General features: G+C 34.0%; 1 protein-coding gene across 1 annotated transcript in view; it reads left to right on the top strand.

The window, feature by feature from the left end:
• Stk31 (serine/threonine kinase 31) overlaps positions 1 to 14604 on the top strand; it is a 64079-nt gene that overhangs the window by 26348 nt on the left and 23127 nt on the right. The window contains 9 exon segments of the mRNA XM_041640561.1: positions 2462 to 2621; positions 3524 to 3646; positions 4231 to 4410; positions 4859 to 4975; positions 6228 to 6347; positions 7331 to 7462; positions 9239 to 9340; positions 10561 to 10641; positions 13887 to 14012. Of these exon segments, the coding sequence (XP_041496495.1) occupies positions 2462 to 2621; positions 3524 to 3646; positions 4231 to 4410; positions 4859 to 4975; positions 6228 to 6347; positions 7331 to 7462; positions 9239 to 9340; positions 10561 to 10641; positions 13887 to 14012 (1141 nt within the window).

Here is a 14604-nt window from a genome sequence, read left to right as displayed (position 1 = left end):
TTATTAATATGAATTTATTATATTTTGTCTAAAAAGTGTTATTTGAAAATGTGAAGAAAAGGAACTAATTAACAAGTCTTATACAGCATTTATTCAGTAGTTCTCAAAGTCTTCATTGGAATTTGTAGGTTTTTGTGTTAATGGGGGTTATGTTATTGTTAGACACAATTTGTCCCTCTTTTCTAATGTATGGATTAAATAGTTGTTAAAACAATCTAATTCTCTTTTTCACGCTGTATTTTGGATTTAAAACCAATGATTCGGCCAGGTGGTGGTGGTACACGCCTTTAATCCCAGCCCTCGAGAGTCAGAGGCAGCGGCACATGGATTTCTATGAGTTTGAGGCCAGCCTGGTCTACAAGAGCTAGTTCTAGGATAGCCAAGGCTGTTACACAGAGAAACCCTGTCTTAAACCAGAAACAGCAGCAACAACAACAACCCCCCCAAACCCCTAATGATTCATTTTCAACCTTTATTTTGATGTTGCCATGAATGCATATATTGCATGATGATTTCTTCCCCCAGTGGAAATTTGTATTCTCCAGTATAAATCCCTCACATAATATATGGTCTGTTGGATAATTTGGACTCCCAGAGTCTAATTAACTTGTGATACAATACTAAAATTCAGGTGTCTGTATTTGCTCTGAACCAAATGACAGCATATTTTAATTCATTCTTGAGGAAAAACTGTGCTATTAGAATGGTGGCCATCTAGTTGGGTGCTAGAAAAAAAAATATAGATGAAACTTGTTGGTTTTGTTACCTGACCTCTCTGATTGCTTTGTTTATAGATTAAAAAAAAAAACCCAAGCAACTCAGCATATACTGGGTAGAAAGGACTTTGCCTATGGCCCTGGTAAACAAGACAGGTGATGTCTAAAATTTTTATAAATTTATAAATCTCATTATAGAACAGAAGTTAAAGGTCCTTTTGACATTTTAAAATCTGTATATTTTGGATTTTTTTTTTTGTTTTTTTCAGACAGGGTTTCTCTGTAGCCTTTGGAGCCTGTCCTGGAACTAGCTCTTGTAGACCAGGTTGGCCTCGAACTCACAGAGATCTGCTGGCCTCTGCCTTCTGTGTGCTGGGATTATAACCCAAGATTCCTAATGGAAAGATAGTGCCCCAAAGACAAGAAAAGCTCATGGCAGTAAAAACGCTTTTAGGCTTGTAGAGGTAGAAGTAGCAGCAGGGTCTGTGTTAATGGTGTCTTGCAGGAAAAGAGGTAGGATCCACTAGCATTGTGAACCAATAACTCTTATAAAAGATGAAGCTGAGACTTCTTGGCTCTGCAGAATTACCTTTGTGCAGTTCTCAGGTGGTTGAGCTGTCACTGTTTCTGTAATCCCTTCAGTACCCTTCCAATAAATCCTTTTCCAAACACTTCCATTCTCTTGCTTGCAGCTAAGAACCCAGACAGTTAAAGATGTAGGTCCCAATAATCTTCAAAATGCTAAGGAATCTTTTAAAATAACATTTACCTGTGCTCACCAGAATGAAGTTCCCATGAAAGACTTGAGGGAGCTTATTATCACTACCTTTGAAGCTTAAAGAACATAGAAATTGAACACTGGGGTAGAGTAAAGTGACAGAAATTGTTACTCAGGCTAAAAAGAACTTTATTCTATTGATGAAAGGTAATAATTCGTCATTAAAAAATAGTATTTTTTTTTTTTTAAAAAGGCATGCACCACCACCGCCCGGTGGAAGTCATCTTTCTCTACAAAGTTTTTTTTAAAATTTATTTCTGTTATATATGGTGTATCATGTGTCAATAGTTACAGTTCTATTGGAGGCTGAGGCAGGAAAAAAAACCTCAGAAGTTCTGAGGCCAAGCTGAGTAATATAGCAGTATCTTTTGCTGTTTTTGTTTTGAAACACAGTCTCACCATGTAGTCCTGGTGGCCTGGAACTTGCTGTGTAGATAGAAGAGGCTCAAGCTTCCAGAGATCTGCCAACCTTTGCTTTCTGAGTGCTAGGATTAAAGATGTGTACCACCACACCTGGCTGACAGCAATATTTTATCTCAAAATATGTATGAAATTATTTTTTGCACACATTTTAAAAGGTTTACTTATTATGTGCATGAATGTTTTGCTTGCATGTGTGCATGTGTACTACATTCAAGTCTGATGCCTGTGGAGGCCAGAAGGCATCTACTCCCCTAGAACTGGCATTACAAATAGTTACGAGCTGCCGTATGGGTGTGAGGAACTGAACCTTTGTCCTTTGCAAGAGCAAGCTTCTTAACCATTGATTGGCCCATCCCTCTAGTTCTACTCACAGTTTTTAATTAGAACTTTGTATTGTAGTTACATGTGATGTAAAGTTTTAAAAAGTATGTAGTCATAGACCAGTGTTATAAATAGTAACTTTCAGATGTTTTAGATGAATTTTTTCATATGAACTTTGCAATTTCTTGTTGTTTCCCCTTTTTCTGTTTGCTTTTTTTACTAGGCACATTAACATTAGTATTCGTTTTGGTAATGATCTTTCGGATGCTATGCAAGTGTTGAATGAAGGCTCCTTTACTACTCTAGAATCTTTGAATGAGTTGGAAAAAATTTGGGCTGAATATAATGTGGCTCAGGAGAAGATCAAAACTTGTCATGATGAGGTGGGTTAAGAATTTTGTCTCCTGTGTTTGTTTATTTATTTTTTTAAAAATCTGTTGAAATTTTTAAGAAAGCAGAGGGTCTGACACTGTAGTGATACTTTGTTGTAGAGGAAGTTAGGGTAGGTAATTGGCAACTATATACATGATTAACAATTTTTTTTCCTTTTCTGTGTTTATATTTAATATTCAACTAACTTTATATTTCCCTGGAAATCTGATAAAATGTTTCAACCATATTAATAGTCAAGATTCTTTATGGTAAATATTCCTGAATGATAAATTGTATCTGCATTAGGAAGAACCATAAACAACTAATGAGTGTTCTTACATCTGGGTATGTCCTTCACAGCTACTAGAAGCTAAACCTGTGGAGGAGTTAACAGAAATACTGACTTTGAGGGTCTCATATGTGGTTTTAACTAGGGCAACTTCTAAACCTGCTAACATTTAACGTAATTAAGGAGGTCCATGAGAGCCAGTAAGGATAACAAATGTTTATTGGGAAACACAATAAGAAAGCTGCTGTCTTCCTCTAGTCTGCAATTACACTACAACAGGGACCTTGAGTTTGGGTCTGAGTAGTATGTTTTATGTTACTACAGTTGGACTCTGACACATTATTATGTACTGACTAAGTCACTCAGTGTTGAGAGGTAGTTTGTATGAAGGAAGGAGAAGCATGGAGACTGAAATCTTTCTAGGAGATTATATACTTTTTATCCCAAAGGAACAAGTTCATCATGGCAAAAATAATAGGGAAAAATGAAATTAACAGAATTGTTGAGCTTAAATGTTATGTTTTAAGTGTGGTATTAAGCTTTAGAAATCACTATTGTCCTTATAGGTAAATGTGTGAAAATACCTTCTGTCTGATAGTGACTACTGTCTTTTCCTTCCTTCAGAATGAAGGTACTATTTTGATCGCTAAAAGAAATGAAGTGCAGCAAAACCTGTTCATGGCTGTAGATGTTTTTATTCTGGAAGTAGATGAGTTACCACTTGATAAACGCTTAAAAACGTTGCAGGTTTGGATTAAAATATATTAAATATACATTAAAATTAAACTTATTCTTTAAGAGATTAAATCAGTACTAGCCTTGATATTTTAGATAGTACGGATAATTGTATCATTTTTTCTTCTTTGCTGATTTCTAGGTTTTTAATGAGTAATTTAGGAGTATTGGCATTAACTCTTTGAATGTGTCTGGTAGACTTCTGTGCTAAAATTATCTGACCCTGGGAATTTTTAGTTTGGGAGACTTTTAATGACTGCTTCTATTTCCTTACAGATATAGGTCTGTTTTATTTGCTTATCTGATCTCGATTTTAACTTTGGTAGGTGGTATATATTGATAAAATTTCTTGTTTTTTCAGTTTGATAGAGTATAGGTTTATACTCTTTTTTTTTTCTTGGTGTCTGTTGTTATGTCCCCCTTTTGTTTCTAAGTTTGTTAATTTGAATATGTTTTCTCTTCGTTTTACTTATATTTATACCATTTTTAAGAGTAGGGGTTCAACATTATGATATTCTGTTTCTTGAATCCTAACACAGTGTTTAAATACTAACATTCAGTTAATTACTTTAACAAATGAATATTTCTGTCTTTAGGACTTATCAACTTCTTTAGAAGCAGTGTATGGAAAGGCCAAAGAAGGAACTAACTCTGAAGAAATACTTAGAAAGTTTTATGACTGGCAGTGTAACAAAAGAGAAGAGTTTGCTAGTATTAGGAGTGAGACAGAGGCTTCTCTGCAGCATCTTGTGGCATGGTTCCAGAGCAGTCAGAAGGTGAGCAGAGCTCCCAAATAGCAAAGTTTATGGAAGGAAGTGGGGATTGTATGTTTGTTCCAACTCTGTCTCTTCTGTTGTTCAATAGCTGACATTATCTACTTGTATCTATCAGAGTTAAGACTTGGCGGTCAAGATTTTTCATCACTTTTGACTTAGGCTGTTTGTTTTATTATATTAAAAATCATGTTGATTTTGTTTCTGTTTTTCTCATTTCATTTGAATTGACCACTTGTCTTAACCACTAGTTTTCTTTCAGCATACTATGCTTACATATGTTTTTTTCTTTTCATGTGTAATTTTACAAGGGTGTATCCTTTGTTCTTTTCCTGAAATTTTACTTTTCCTATTTTGTCCATGGTATAGCCTCATACTCCAGATATATAGGCACAATGAAGGTTAAGTGAATTAATTGAGATGTACCATGCTTTTATTTTTTGCAAATAAGGTTTTTGATCTATCTTTGGGTGAGTCACTGACTTCAGAAGACATGATTGGTAATATTGATGAAATTCTAGAGAAGACGGAGTCATCTGTCTGCAAAGAGCTGGAGATATCTCTCATTGTGAGTAACAATGTTATTATTGTTTTCTTTGAGACAGCAGTTTCATTAGCAGTTGGATTGTGTTAACCAATAATATGACTTCTTATTAGAATTAAGACTAACATTCACTTTCACTTTCTTCTTTATAGGCCTGCTTGAAACAGTTACACTGTCGAGGTCCAATCCAATTCAATTAGTGTCCTAATTCTTCACAGAATAATGCTTTCATTTTAATAGGATGTTTCACGTTAGGAAAACTAATGTTTAATTCTAGGAGACCTCTCCTTAATCTACATGGGTTGACTTTCTGTACAATTTGACTTCTGAGTACAACATATTGTTAGGAAAAATCTCAAGACAGGCTTCTCTGCTGACACAAAGAATTCCAGTCAAACCAGATTAGACTGAATTTAAAATGCCTCTGTTTAATAAATGCATCACTCTCAGGTGGCTGGGAGGCAGTGGGGGAGGGGAAGACAGAGGGAGAGAACCCAAAACCGCGTGTTCCTTTTTTCAGGTGAGCCTAAGTAGCCTGTGGGAGGGGTCAGCGCTTGGCAGCCTGTGAGTTGGAGTCCGGACCAATGCAACTCCAGGCCAGTGGCTGGGGTGACGCCCACAACTTAATATTACATATATCCGATGCATTTAAGAATATACACATTAAATATTGTGAAAATTAAATAAAATCTGGACAACTATACATACATACATTAGAACACCTTTATTGTGTATAATCTCTATTGCTCTATCAGTGCAAAATAAGTATAGGTGTTGAAGAGTATTTTGTACTCTAGACCTTTAAGCCTTGCTTACCTGGGACACTTACTCAGTTTTTTAGCCTGCTTTCCAAAGTCTCAGTGGTAATGTTTTTCATTTTCTTTCTTTTTTGAAATTTTATTTATAAATTAGGATTTACTGTAGTTCTTTATTATTAAATAGTTTTTGTTGGTTTTATAAGACTTGATTTTAGAAGTTGTTGGTGAGAGACAGTTTCTAAAAGTAACTTTAAAGTGTTGAAGTTTATATATTGTTTGTTCTTTTATATTTAGAATATGGATTGTCCTGACATCCTTTCAGACAGCTTCAGAAATAATTTATAGTATATTTAGGATAGCATTTTGCCTATGAGCATCTTTGATTCTGTCTACAAAAAGATTTGAGAAATAATTTGTATTGGATATAGCAGTTTTCAAAGACATTTTCATTTTGAAGTTTATTCATTGTTATGAAAGGTTTTAATCATTTTGTTGTTCATGCAAATTCTTTTGTGTAGGAACAAGGTGTTGTAGACAAGGAGATTATTTTAAGTACATGCAGTCAAGTGCTTCAGAAGATCCATTCTGAGGAAACGTTCATTGCCACCCTGCTAGCCAAGTACAAGGATAGTGTCGAGGTTGGATTTTGCTTTCTCTTATTGGTCTTATGAACTGATACTTTTTTTCTAAGTTGGTGAATTTTTCTCAAGTAGTTTAATATTCAGTGTGTTAATTAGTACTCCTAAAAAATAGTATAGCCATTGTTGCTTGGTATATAATTGACTTCACTATAAAATATGAATGGTGATTTTTATTTCAGTGAGTCTTAGAATATTGAGTTTCTTCTTAGTTTAAATTTAAAAATATCTTTGTCATCATTTTCTGTGTAGCAGATTTGTTGTAGGAAATTTGCTATATATAGAAAGTTAAGAAAAAACTGTTTTTAATACTTTTAGTGTAAGAGATAGTTAGTATTCTGTGAATGGGCACATTTATCAGGTATGAATATACACATGTACTTTGCAATGCATTGTCTTGTGAGCACTTTTGAAGGTATTTTCATAATTTTAGAGTATATTGTGAACATTTTGCCATGATCAACAATTCTTTACTGTCCTTTTGGATGTTTTCATTCTTACATAAACATATAGTTATTTAACCTTATCATATGTTGGATGTTGAAGGTATTTCCTTTTTATCATGTAAATAATGCTTTAGAAATCTGAACATATCTTTACACATTACTTTTCAGATACCTATAATTTATAATTCTAAAGTTAAAAGGAATGAACATTATTGAAACTTGATACATATTGTGAAACTACTTTTGAGAAGGATCATTTCAACTTAGATCCTCACCGTAAATTTCAGTTTTTATAATGTTGGTATAGTGTGTCTAATTTCATTCCTCAGTTGAATTGGAGAGTATTTCCTTTGGTACTTTGAGCACTGAACCATAGAAATGTGGTCAATTAGGAAATTCAGTTGGTTGCATTGCTTTGTAGACAGTTACAGAATTTTCTTAATATTCACTCTGAACCCAGGTACTTGCAAAAATAATGATGTTTAGTGACTGTTGTTTCATGTGTTTGAAAATAAGGTAATTCTTTCTCTTATATAGTTTAAAAATCAGATCATTGACTGTTTAAATAAGAGCCCCAGTGTGGATTACTTGTTGTCCATTAAGAAGACTTTGAAAGGCTTAAAAGCTCAACTGAGATGGAAATTGGTTGAGAAGAGTAATTTGGAAGAAGTAAGAAAAAAAATTGCTTCTAGCTAATGTGTTTTGTTTTTCATTTTGGTTGAACTATTTCATAAAGCTATGTATAAATAAATACTCTCTAAAACCAGAGAGCTAATGTATTCTTTTATTATGTATGTTTATCTTTTAAAAAATTACTTATTTTAATTATATTATTTAGTGTGTATGTGTGAATATGTGAGTGTGTCTATACCACTGTGACATGTGGATGTCAGAGAATAACTTGTTAAGTGTCAGGTCTTTCCATCATGTGGGTCTTGAGAACTGAACTCAGGTCATTTGACTTAGAGGCACTGAACCATCTCACAGGCCCCAGTACTTTATCTTTTTATCTCTGTATATGGAAATAAATTTGAAATGACATTCATACTGAAAACATGTGTCCCATATAATTAAGTATTTAAAAAATTAAATATTTTACATTGCTACCATGGTTTTTAGTAACACAAAAATTGTAGAATTAATTTTTGAACTTTTTTTCCCCTTTGAACTGTTAGAATGTCTGTTATAATACAAACCTACTACATTTAGATTAGTAGGATAGTCTCCCATGGTTTCTTTTTGTGTGTGTGTGTGCGCGCACATGTATGTGTGCTCACATGTACATGAAAGTCAGAGGACAACCTTGGGTGTCATTCTCAGGCACTGTCTACCTTTATTTTTGTGTTTGTGGAGATAGTATGTTACTGGCTTGGAGCAGTTAGGTTGAGCTCCAGGAATCCCTGTCTCTGCCTCCTTAGGGCAGGAATTGATGGGTCACGCTCACGCTGTGAGCCTTTTTCCTGGAGATTGAATTTAGGTCTTTGACCTACAAGGCAAGCACTTTACTGTCTTCCTATCTCCAAAGGTAGAGTTTTGTGACAAAGTATTTTTAAAGATCATGCTCTCTTTTGTAAACTTATTTAACACTGCTTATAATATTTCTTGCAAGTTTTAAAAAATAGTTTCATATAATAATAGAGCTGGAGGGATTAGGATTTTCTAATTTTGACTACACTTCCTTTTAGGCTTGAAACTTTATGAATAATAAACTAGTAATTCTCTGAACTTTCTTGAGGATTTATTTATGTACAGAAGAGATCCAAAGTATGTTTTCATGCAGTGTGATTTTATCTTTTCCTCTTCTTAGCATGCAATTGGAAGCAAAATGGGAGCTATTTCATAACTAATTGCAGTTTAAGAGGTTTCTAGTTTTACTGTAGTTTAGGCTGTGCAGGAGGTGGTCTTTTCTAGTCTTTTCAACTTTTGGAGAAATATACCTGACGAGATTGGGCACATTCATTGTAGTAGTACTGTAGACATTGTAGACATAATTTAACTTTTTAATGCAGTCATTCCTTTTAAGGTATCTTATTTACTAAAATCCCATTGAAGTCATTTGGAGTATTTCTGAATCACAGAATTTCTCATAGTAGATAATTTAGATTTTCACATCTATTTGTTGTGTATGCTTTTAAAAACCTGATTTCAAGTAAAAATTTCACAGAATCCAATTCAGTTGCTGTTTTTAATTTTTATCTTCACATTAGCTAGTTGTTTTTATCTTCAAGAAAATGTACAGGAATTTAAAACATATGCAATAATTTTTTATGTATAATACATTTTTTTATAGTTTTGGGGAAAGTTAGTGTTAGAATAAACTGATTTATTTAATGTTAGACGACCTGCTGTATGTTAGGTACTGAAGGATGAATGTGAACCACACAGAATGATTTACTTTTCATCTAGTGCAATAAGCCTATTGACAACTTTTTCTCTCTGATATAGTCTGATGACCATGATGGAACTGAAATTGAGAAAATAAAACAAGAAATAACTCAGTTGCGCAATAGTGTCTTCCAGAAAATTTATCATGAGAGGGAGGAATATGTAAGTATTTGATTCTCTGAAATTTTAAAGTAGATTTTACTCAGGAATTTGAATTTAAAAACATAGACTTCATATAATCATGTACTAGAGGCATCATTGTCATAGCAATGTTTACATGAATTTGCAAATTAATTAAATATGACAAAATTTGAGACAGTTATACCAATGTGGAAATTTCAGATTATTATAAAGAAAAAAAATCACTTGTAATGTTCTCAGTGGTAAAAGTAGTAAGAAAAATTGAACTTCTTTAGTTTTTTTCTGCTTGATTTTGGAAATGAGCTTCTGCATAGTTTTTTGTTGTAAAGCATAGAGAGTCTCACAGATTAACATTAACACCCTTTAGCTTAATAAGCAATAAAATCATGAATGGAGCAGCTTGATCTTCCTGAGTGATTGTAACCAGAAAAAAAAAAAATCTCACCTTTGTTTCCACTCTACTCTTATGTTCTGTGGCCTTAGAAAAATCAGCCAGTCCACTTTTATTCACAATTGAAAGAATATTTCATTTTATGTCTGAGAGATACTATGAAGGAGAGTTAGGTAAGGGACTGTTGTTTAAAGTAAAAATATTATGCAAATAATAGACAAGTGTCCAGCTTTATTTACCAAATTCATGTAACTATGCATACCTTTGAATATTTGAATAAAATCTGGTAAATACTTAGAAGTTTTCCGTAGTAAATATGTTGATACATGACTTTGTAAATACTGTTTTCTCATTTGCTTCAAAGTGTATGTAGACTTATATACTTACTTTTATCTCAAGGCTTTTAGGATTGGCTTTTATGATTTTTCTTCCTAAGTTAAATCATCATTATTTTAAAATGTTACTATGTTCTTATTTTTGAGAAATGAAAGTTTATTTTTAGAATTAATTTTTTTTTTTTTTTGGTTTTTTGAGACAGGGTTTCTCTGTAGCTTTGGTGCGAGTCCTGGAACTAGTTCTTGTAGACCAGTATGGCCTTGAACTCACAGAGATCCGCCTGCCTTTGCCTCCCGAGTGCTGGGATTAAAGGCGTGCGCCACCACCGCCCAGCTAAAAATATTTTTATCTTACTTTGAATATGAACTAGCTCATGTTTTGCTTGATAGTTCTTGAAATAGGATTATGTATCTTATTAGATTTAGGAAGGCATATGGTAATATATTTTCCTGAGGAGCAATATACCACAGTTGACTACATATTCATCTACAATAGAAATACTTTCTAACTTTAGGAGAAGCTGAACACCTTGACGCAGAAATGGTTCCCTGAACTGCCTCTGTTATACCCTGAAATCGGATTACTTAAGTATATGGTAAGCTTTGTTTCCTCTGAGAATTGCCACCATGCAGAGAATGTAAAAAGCCTAGTGATGTTCAGATCATGTCAGTGTCACATCTGTAGTATCTTTTCTATGAAAGTACTCCTGATAAGTAGTTTAAAGGATTATTAGAACCTTTTTTCTTGAGGCTGTCTTAAACCAGGTAGTTTAAAGTAGAGAGGTTGATGTGAAGTTTGGTTTTCTTGGCAAGCAGGACTCGCAAGCCAGGAGATTAGCATATTAAATAACTTGAAGACTAGGAAAACTAACTCTCTGAGGAGAATCTATATATACCCTAGTGTTTTAGATTGCCTGGTGGCAACAGAGAACTAGATGAAACACCATTGTTTAGAATTGCTTCCCAGTAGGGTTCCAGAATTCAACATGTACAAGTTCCTGACATAAAGCGGCATAATATTTGTATATGTGTTGTATATGTGTTTTTTGTTTTTGACTTTTGAGACAGGGTCTTTTTCTTTTTCTTTTTTTTGGTTTTTCGAGAAAGAGTTTCTCTGTGGCTTTGGAGCCTGTCCTGGAACTAGCTCTTGTAGACCAGGCTGGACTCGAACTCACAGAGATCTACCTGACTCTGCTTCCTGAGTGCTGGGATTAAAGGCTTGCGCCACCACCGCCCGACCTTGAGACAGGGTCTCACACACTCTGAGCTAACCTTGAACTTCCATTCTCCTTCTGACCCTGCTGTAAGGTCTAGCATTACAGGCTTGAGTGACCATATTCCCGCTTTTCCACTATATTTTTAAAACATATGTAGAATACTTGTAATACCCAGTAAAATATGTGTTACAGAATTAATTAGTAGACAATGTTTTGTGAATGCATAACAAAAATCTGCAGTTTTGTTGCAGATAAAATTTTATTTTGAATATTTCCATTTCACAATTGATTGGATACAAGGAAGCAGAATCCACAGATATAGATGCTAATCATGTTTGTTTATTGAGATTGTCATTAATGCATGGCCAGGGATTTAATTTAGGCAGAGTACATGCTTGGCATACATAAAACCTTTTGTTCAGTTTTCCAACATTCTGTATTTAAATACAGATATTAAATAAAATATGTATAGTGTCAGTACTTTGGAGGTAGAGGCAGGAGGATCAGAGTTGAAGGACAGTCTGGGCTACGTGAGACCCTGTTGCAAAAGAAGTGTATTAAGTTATGATAATAGCTAAAACATAATCTATAAAATAAACGTGTGAGTTTATTTTCATAAATATGTAAAGTGTTTTGGATCACGGTATGTGATCCAAGATTTCATCCCCAGATCCATAAAAATAAAGAACGTTCTTTAAACAGTTGTTATAATGTCTTCCCATAATATATTTAAAAATGTTATGTAAGGTGGGTATCACAACTTACTATTAGAGTTTCCAAATTTGGGAAACTGAGGCACAAGAATTGCCCTTAGTTTGAAGCCAGCCTGACTTTTGTACTGAGTCCTAGAATAACCTGGGATACTAAGTGAGAGTTGTCTTAAAAGCCCAAACATGAGTTGGGTGGTGGTGGTAGTGGTAATGGTACACACCTTTAATTTCAGCACTTGAGAGTCAGAGGCAGGGGATCTTTGTGAGTTTTGGGTCAGCCTGGGCTACACAGAGAAACCCTGTCTCAAAAAACCAAACCAAACTTAAAAACCAAAAACTAAACCCAAGAAAAAAACCTTAGACAAACAAACTTAAAAATCCCCAAACACCAAGACAAACAATACAAAACCAAAACAATAAAAAAATGTGTATTTCTCCTTGATGCAAGTAACTCTAGCTGTAGAGACTTTCTTGTGTCTGGTGACTGATTGTGTGTATAGCTATATGGAAGCTGAAATTAACTTACTAATTTTGTTGTAGAAGATTATAAGAGGTGCAAATGATGATTTATGGATGCCCCCAATGACTTTAATATGTTCAAGATGATTTTTGATGTATATTCCTAGAAATCCTTTGTACTAATTATATATTATTGAAATTTAATAACAACACAAACAAGAACTAGAAAGCAATCCTATAACCTTGCCTACTATAAAACTACACTGCAGTAAAACTTTGTCATTGTTTGGGTCATCTGTATTTTGAGAGTTCATGGGTTTAGATTCTCTGTCTTTTATAGACTAACCAATATTGCACCAGACTTCCTGGCCCTCTGGACTCTTATAAAATTTTTGTCTCCCTTTCTGTGATGTTCCCTGAGCCTTAGGTGTATGAATTGTGGTGTAGATGTAGCTACTAGAGCTGGGCACCCCATGGTCAGTGTTTCTTTTCATTTTGACCAGTCATGGTTTCAGTAATAATCTTTGCTGCAAAATAAGATCCTTTGATGTGGGGTGAGGGCTGTACTTATTGGTGAGTATAAGGATAAGTATTAAGAATACAGTTAGAAATTATAATGAATTGGAAAGTGGCAGTAGTAGTTTCATCATAATGTTCCAGGATAGCCAAAGCTAAACAAAGAAATCCTGTCTCAAAAAGCAAAGAAGGAATAAACAATCAAATCTACCACTAAAGAAAAAATTAATATTAATGTAAAAATGTAAAAAATGTTACAATTAAATTTTTTGAAAATCATTTTCACATTTAAGGATGTTAAGCAGGAGTAGAGGTGTCAGGATTACTTTATAACAGTCATAATATTTAGATTTCTCATTATTTTATAACTACCTTCAGTTGTCTTCATTTTAATTTTTAGGATATATCTGAGGGAGATAAATCCCAAATTTGTCACAGATGGGGATAAGCTATGGTGAGAAATCTACAGCAAAAACAGCCACTTTATTCACAAGGCAATAATTCCAACTCAGTCTTCTAATACAGAGTCCCTGACTCTGATCTTGTGAAATGAGGCTAATTAATTACTGAATGATTCTGTGACTCATAGCATAACCATATCAAAAAGAATCTAAACTTTAGCCAGGTGGTGGTGGCACATGCCCTTAATCCCAGCACTTGGGAGGCAGAGGCAGGTGGATCTCTCTGAGTTCGAGGCCAGCCTGGTCTACAAGAGCTAGTTCCAGGACAGGCACCAAAGCTACAGAGAAACCTTGTCTCAAAAAACAAAACAAAACAAAACCCAAAAAACAAAAAAGAATCCAAACTTTAAACATTTTTATTTTTCAGTTAGATTGATGATTTTCATAGCATTTAATAATATGCCCCTGATTATATTGGTGATTTGAAAGCCTTAAGGAATTTTTTGATTGTCTAAATGTAATAAAAATTTATGCCTAGAATTCTGGTGGTCTTCTTACTATGAGCTTAGAGCGAGACCTTCTTGACACTGAGCCCATGAAGGAACTTAGCAGCAAACGTCCTCTGGTGTGCTCTGACGTTAATGGGCAGCCAGTTCTCTTAAAGGTAATTTTAAGTTCTGATTTATGGAAGCTTCAGAAGTAGTGATGTTCAAGAAGAAAACCCACTATTTTAAAGTATGTAAGTTGACTTGCATGATGATTGTCCTTGAGCTAATTTTGACCTTCCTCTCATTTCCCTAAGAGTACTTGATTTTCTTTTTTGGGTAAACTTACTGCATTTTGTTCAATAGTCTTTAAAAATTCTTGTTTTTTCCTAGATGTTTCTTGAAAGCTTAGCTATGTCGCCAACACAATCTTGGGTTGCTTAATTTCTTTGAAATTTTTCAAGTTTTTTATTCATTTTATATATTTTTTTTAAATGGATCAAAAATTCCCTTTAATGTTTTAAGAAGCTTTAAGTAAGTATCTAACTCACAGTTATCCTGTGGTTCATGTCACCCATCTCAAGTTGGACATAGCTATACCCAAAAGGAAACATTTGTTTCTATTTTATAAGCAGCACAAAAGGAAGTCTATAACACACACAATCTCATCATCACACATTTAAACAGTGTCACAGGATTCTCTTTAAGTGTTTTCTGCCCTTTCTACAAAATCAAATGGCCACAAATAGACACCATCCTTAAGGATTTGAT

The sequence above is a fragment of the Microtus oregoni genome, unplaced genomic scaffold, assembly GCF_018167655.1.
Source record: "Microtus oregoni isolate MIOR12 unplaced genomic scaffold, Mior012 000064F_ref0000363, whole genome shotgun sequence".
Lineage (NCBI taxonomy): Eukaryota > Metazoa > Chordata > Mammalia > Rodentia > Cricetidae > Microtus > Microtus oregoni.
The sequence above is the reverse complement of the archived record's forward strand: the minus strand, read 5'-3'. Positions and strand labels throughout refer to the sequence as shown.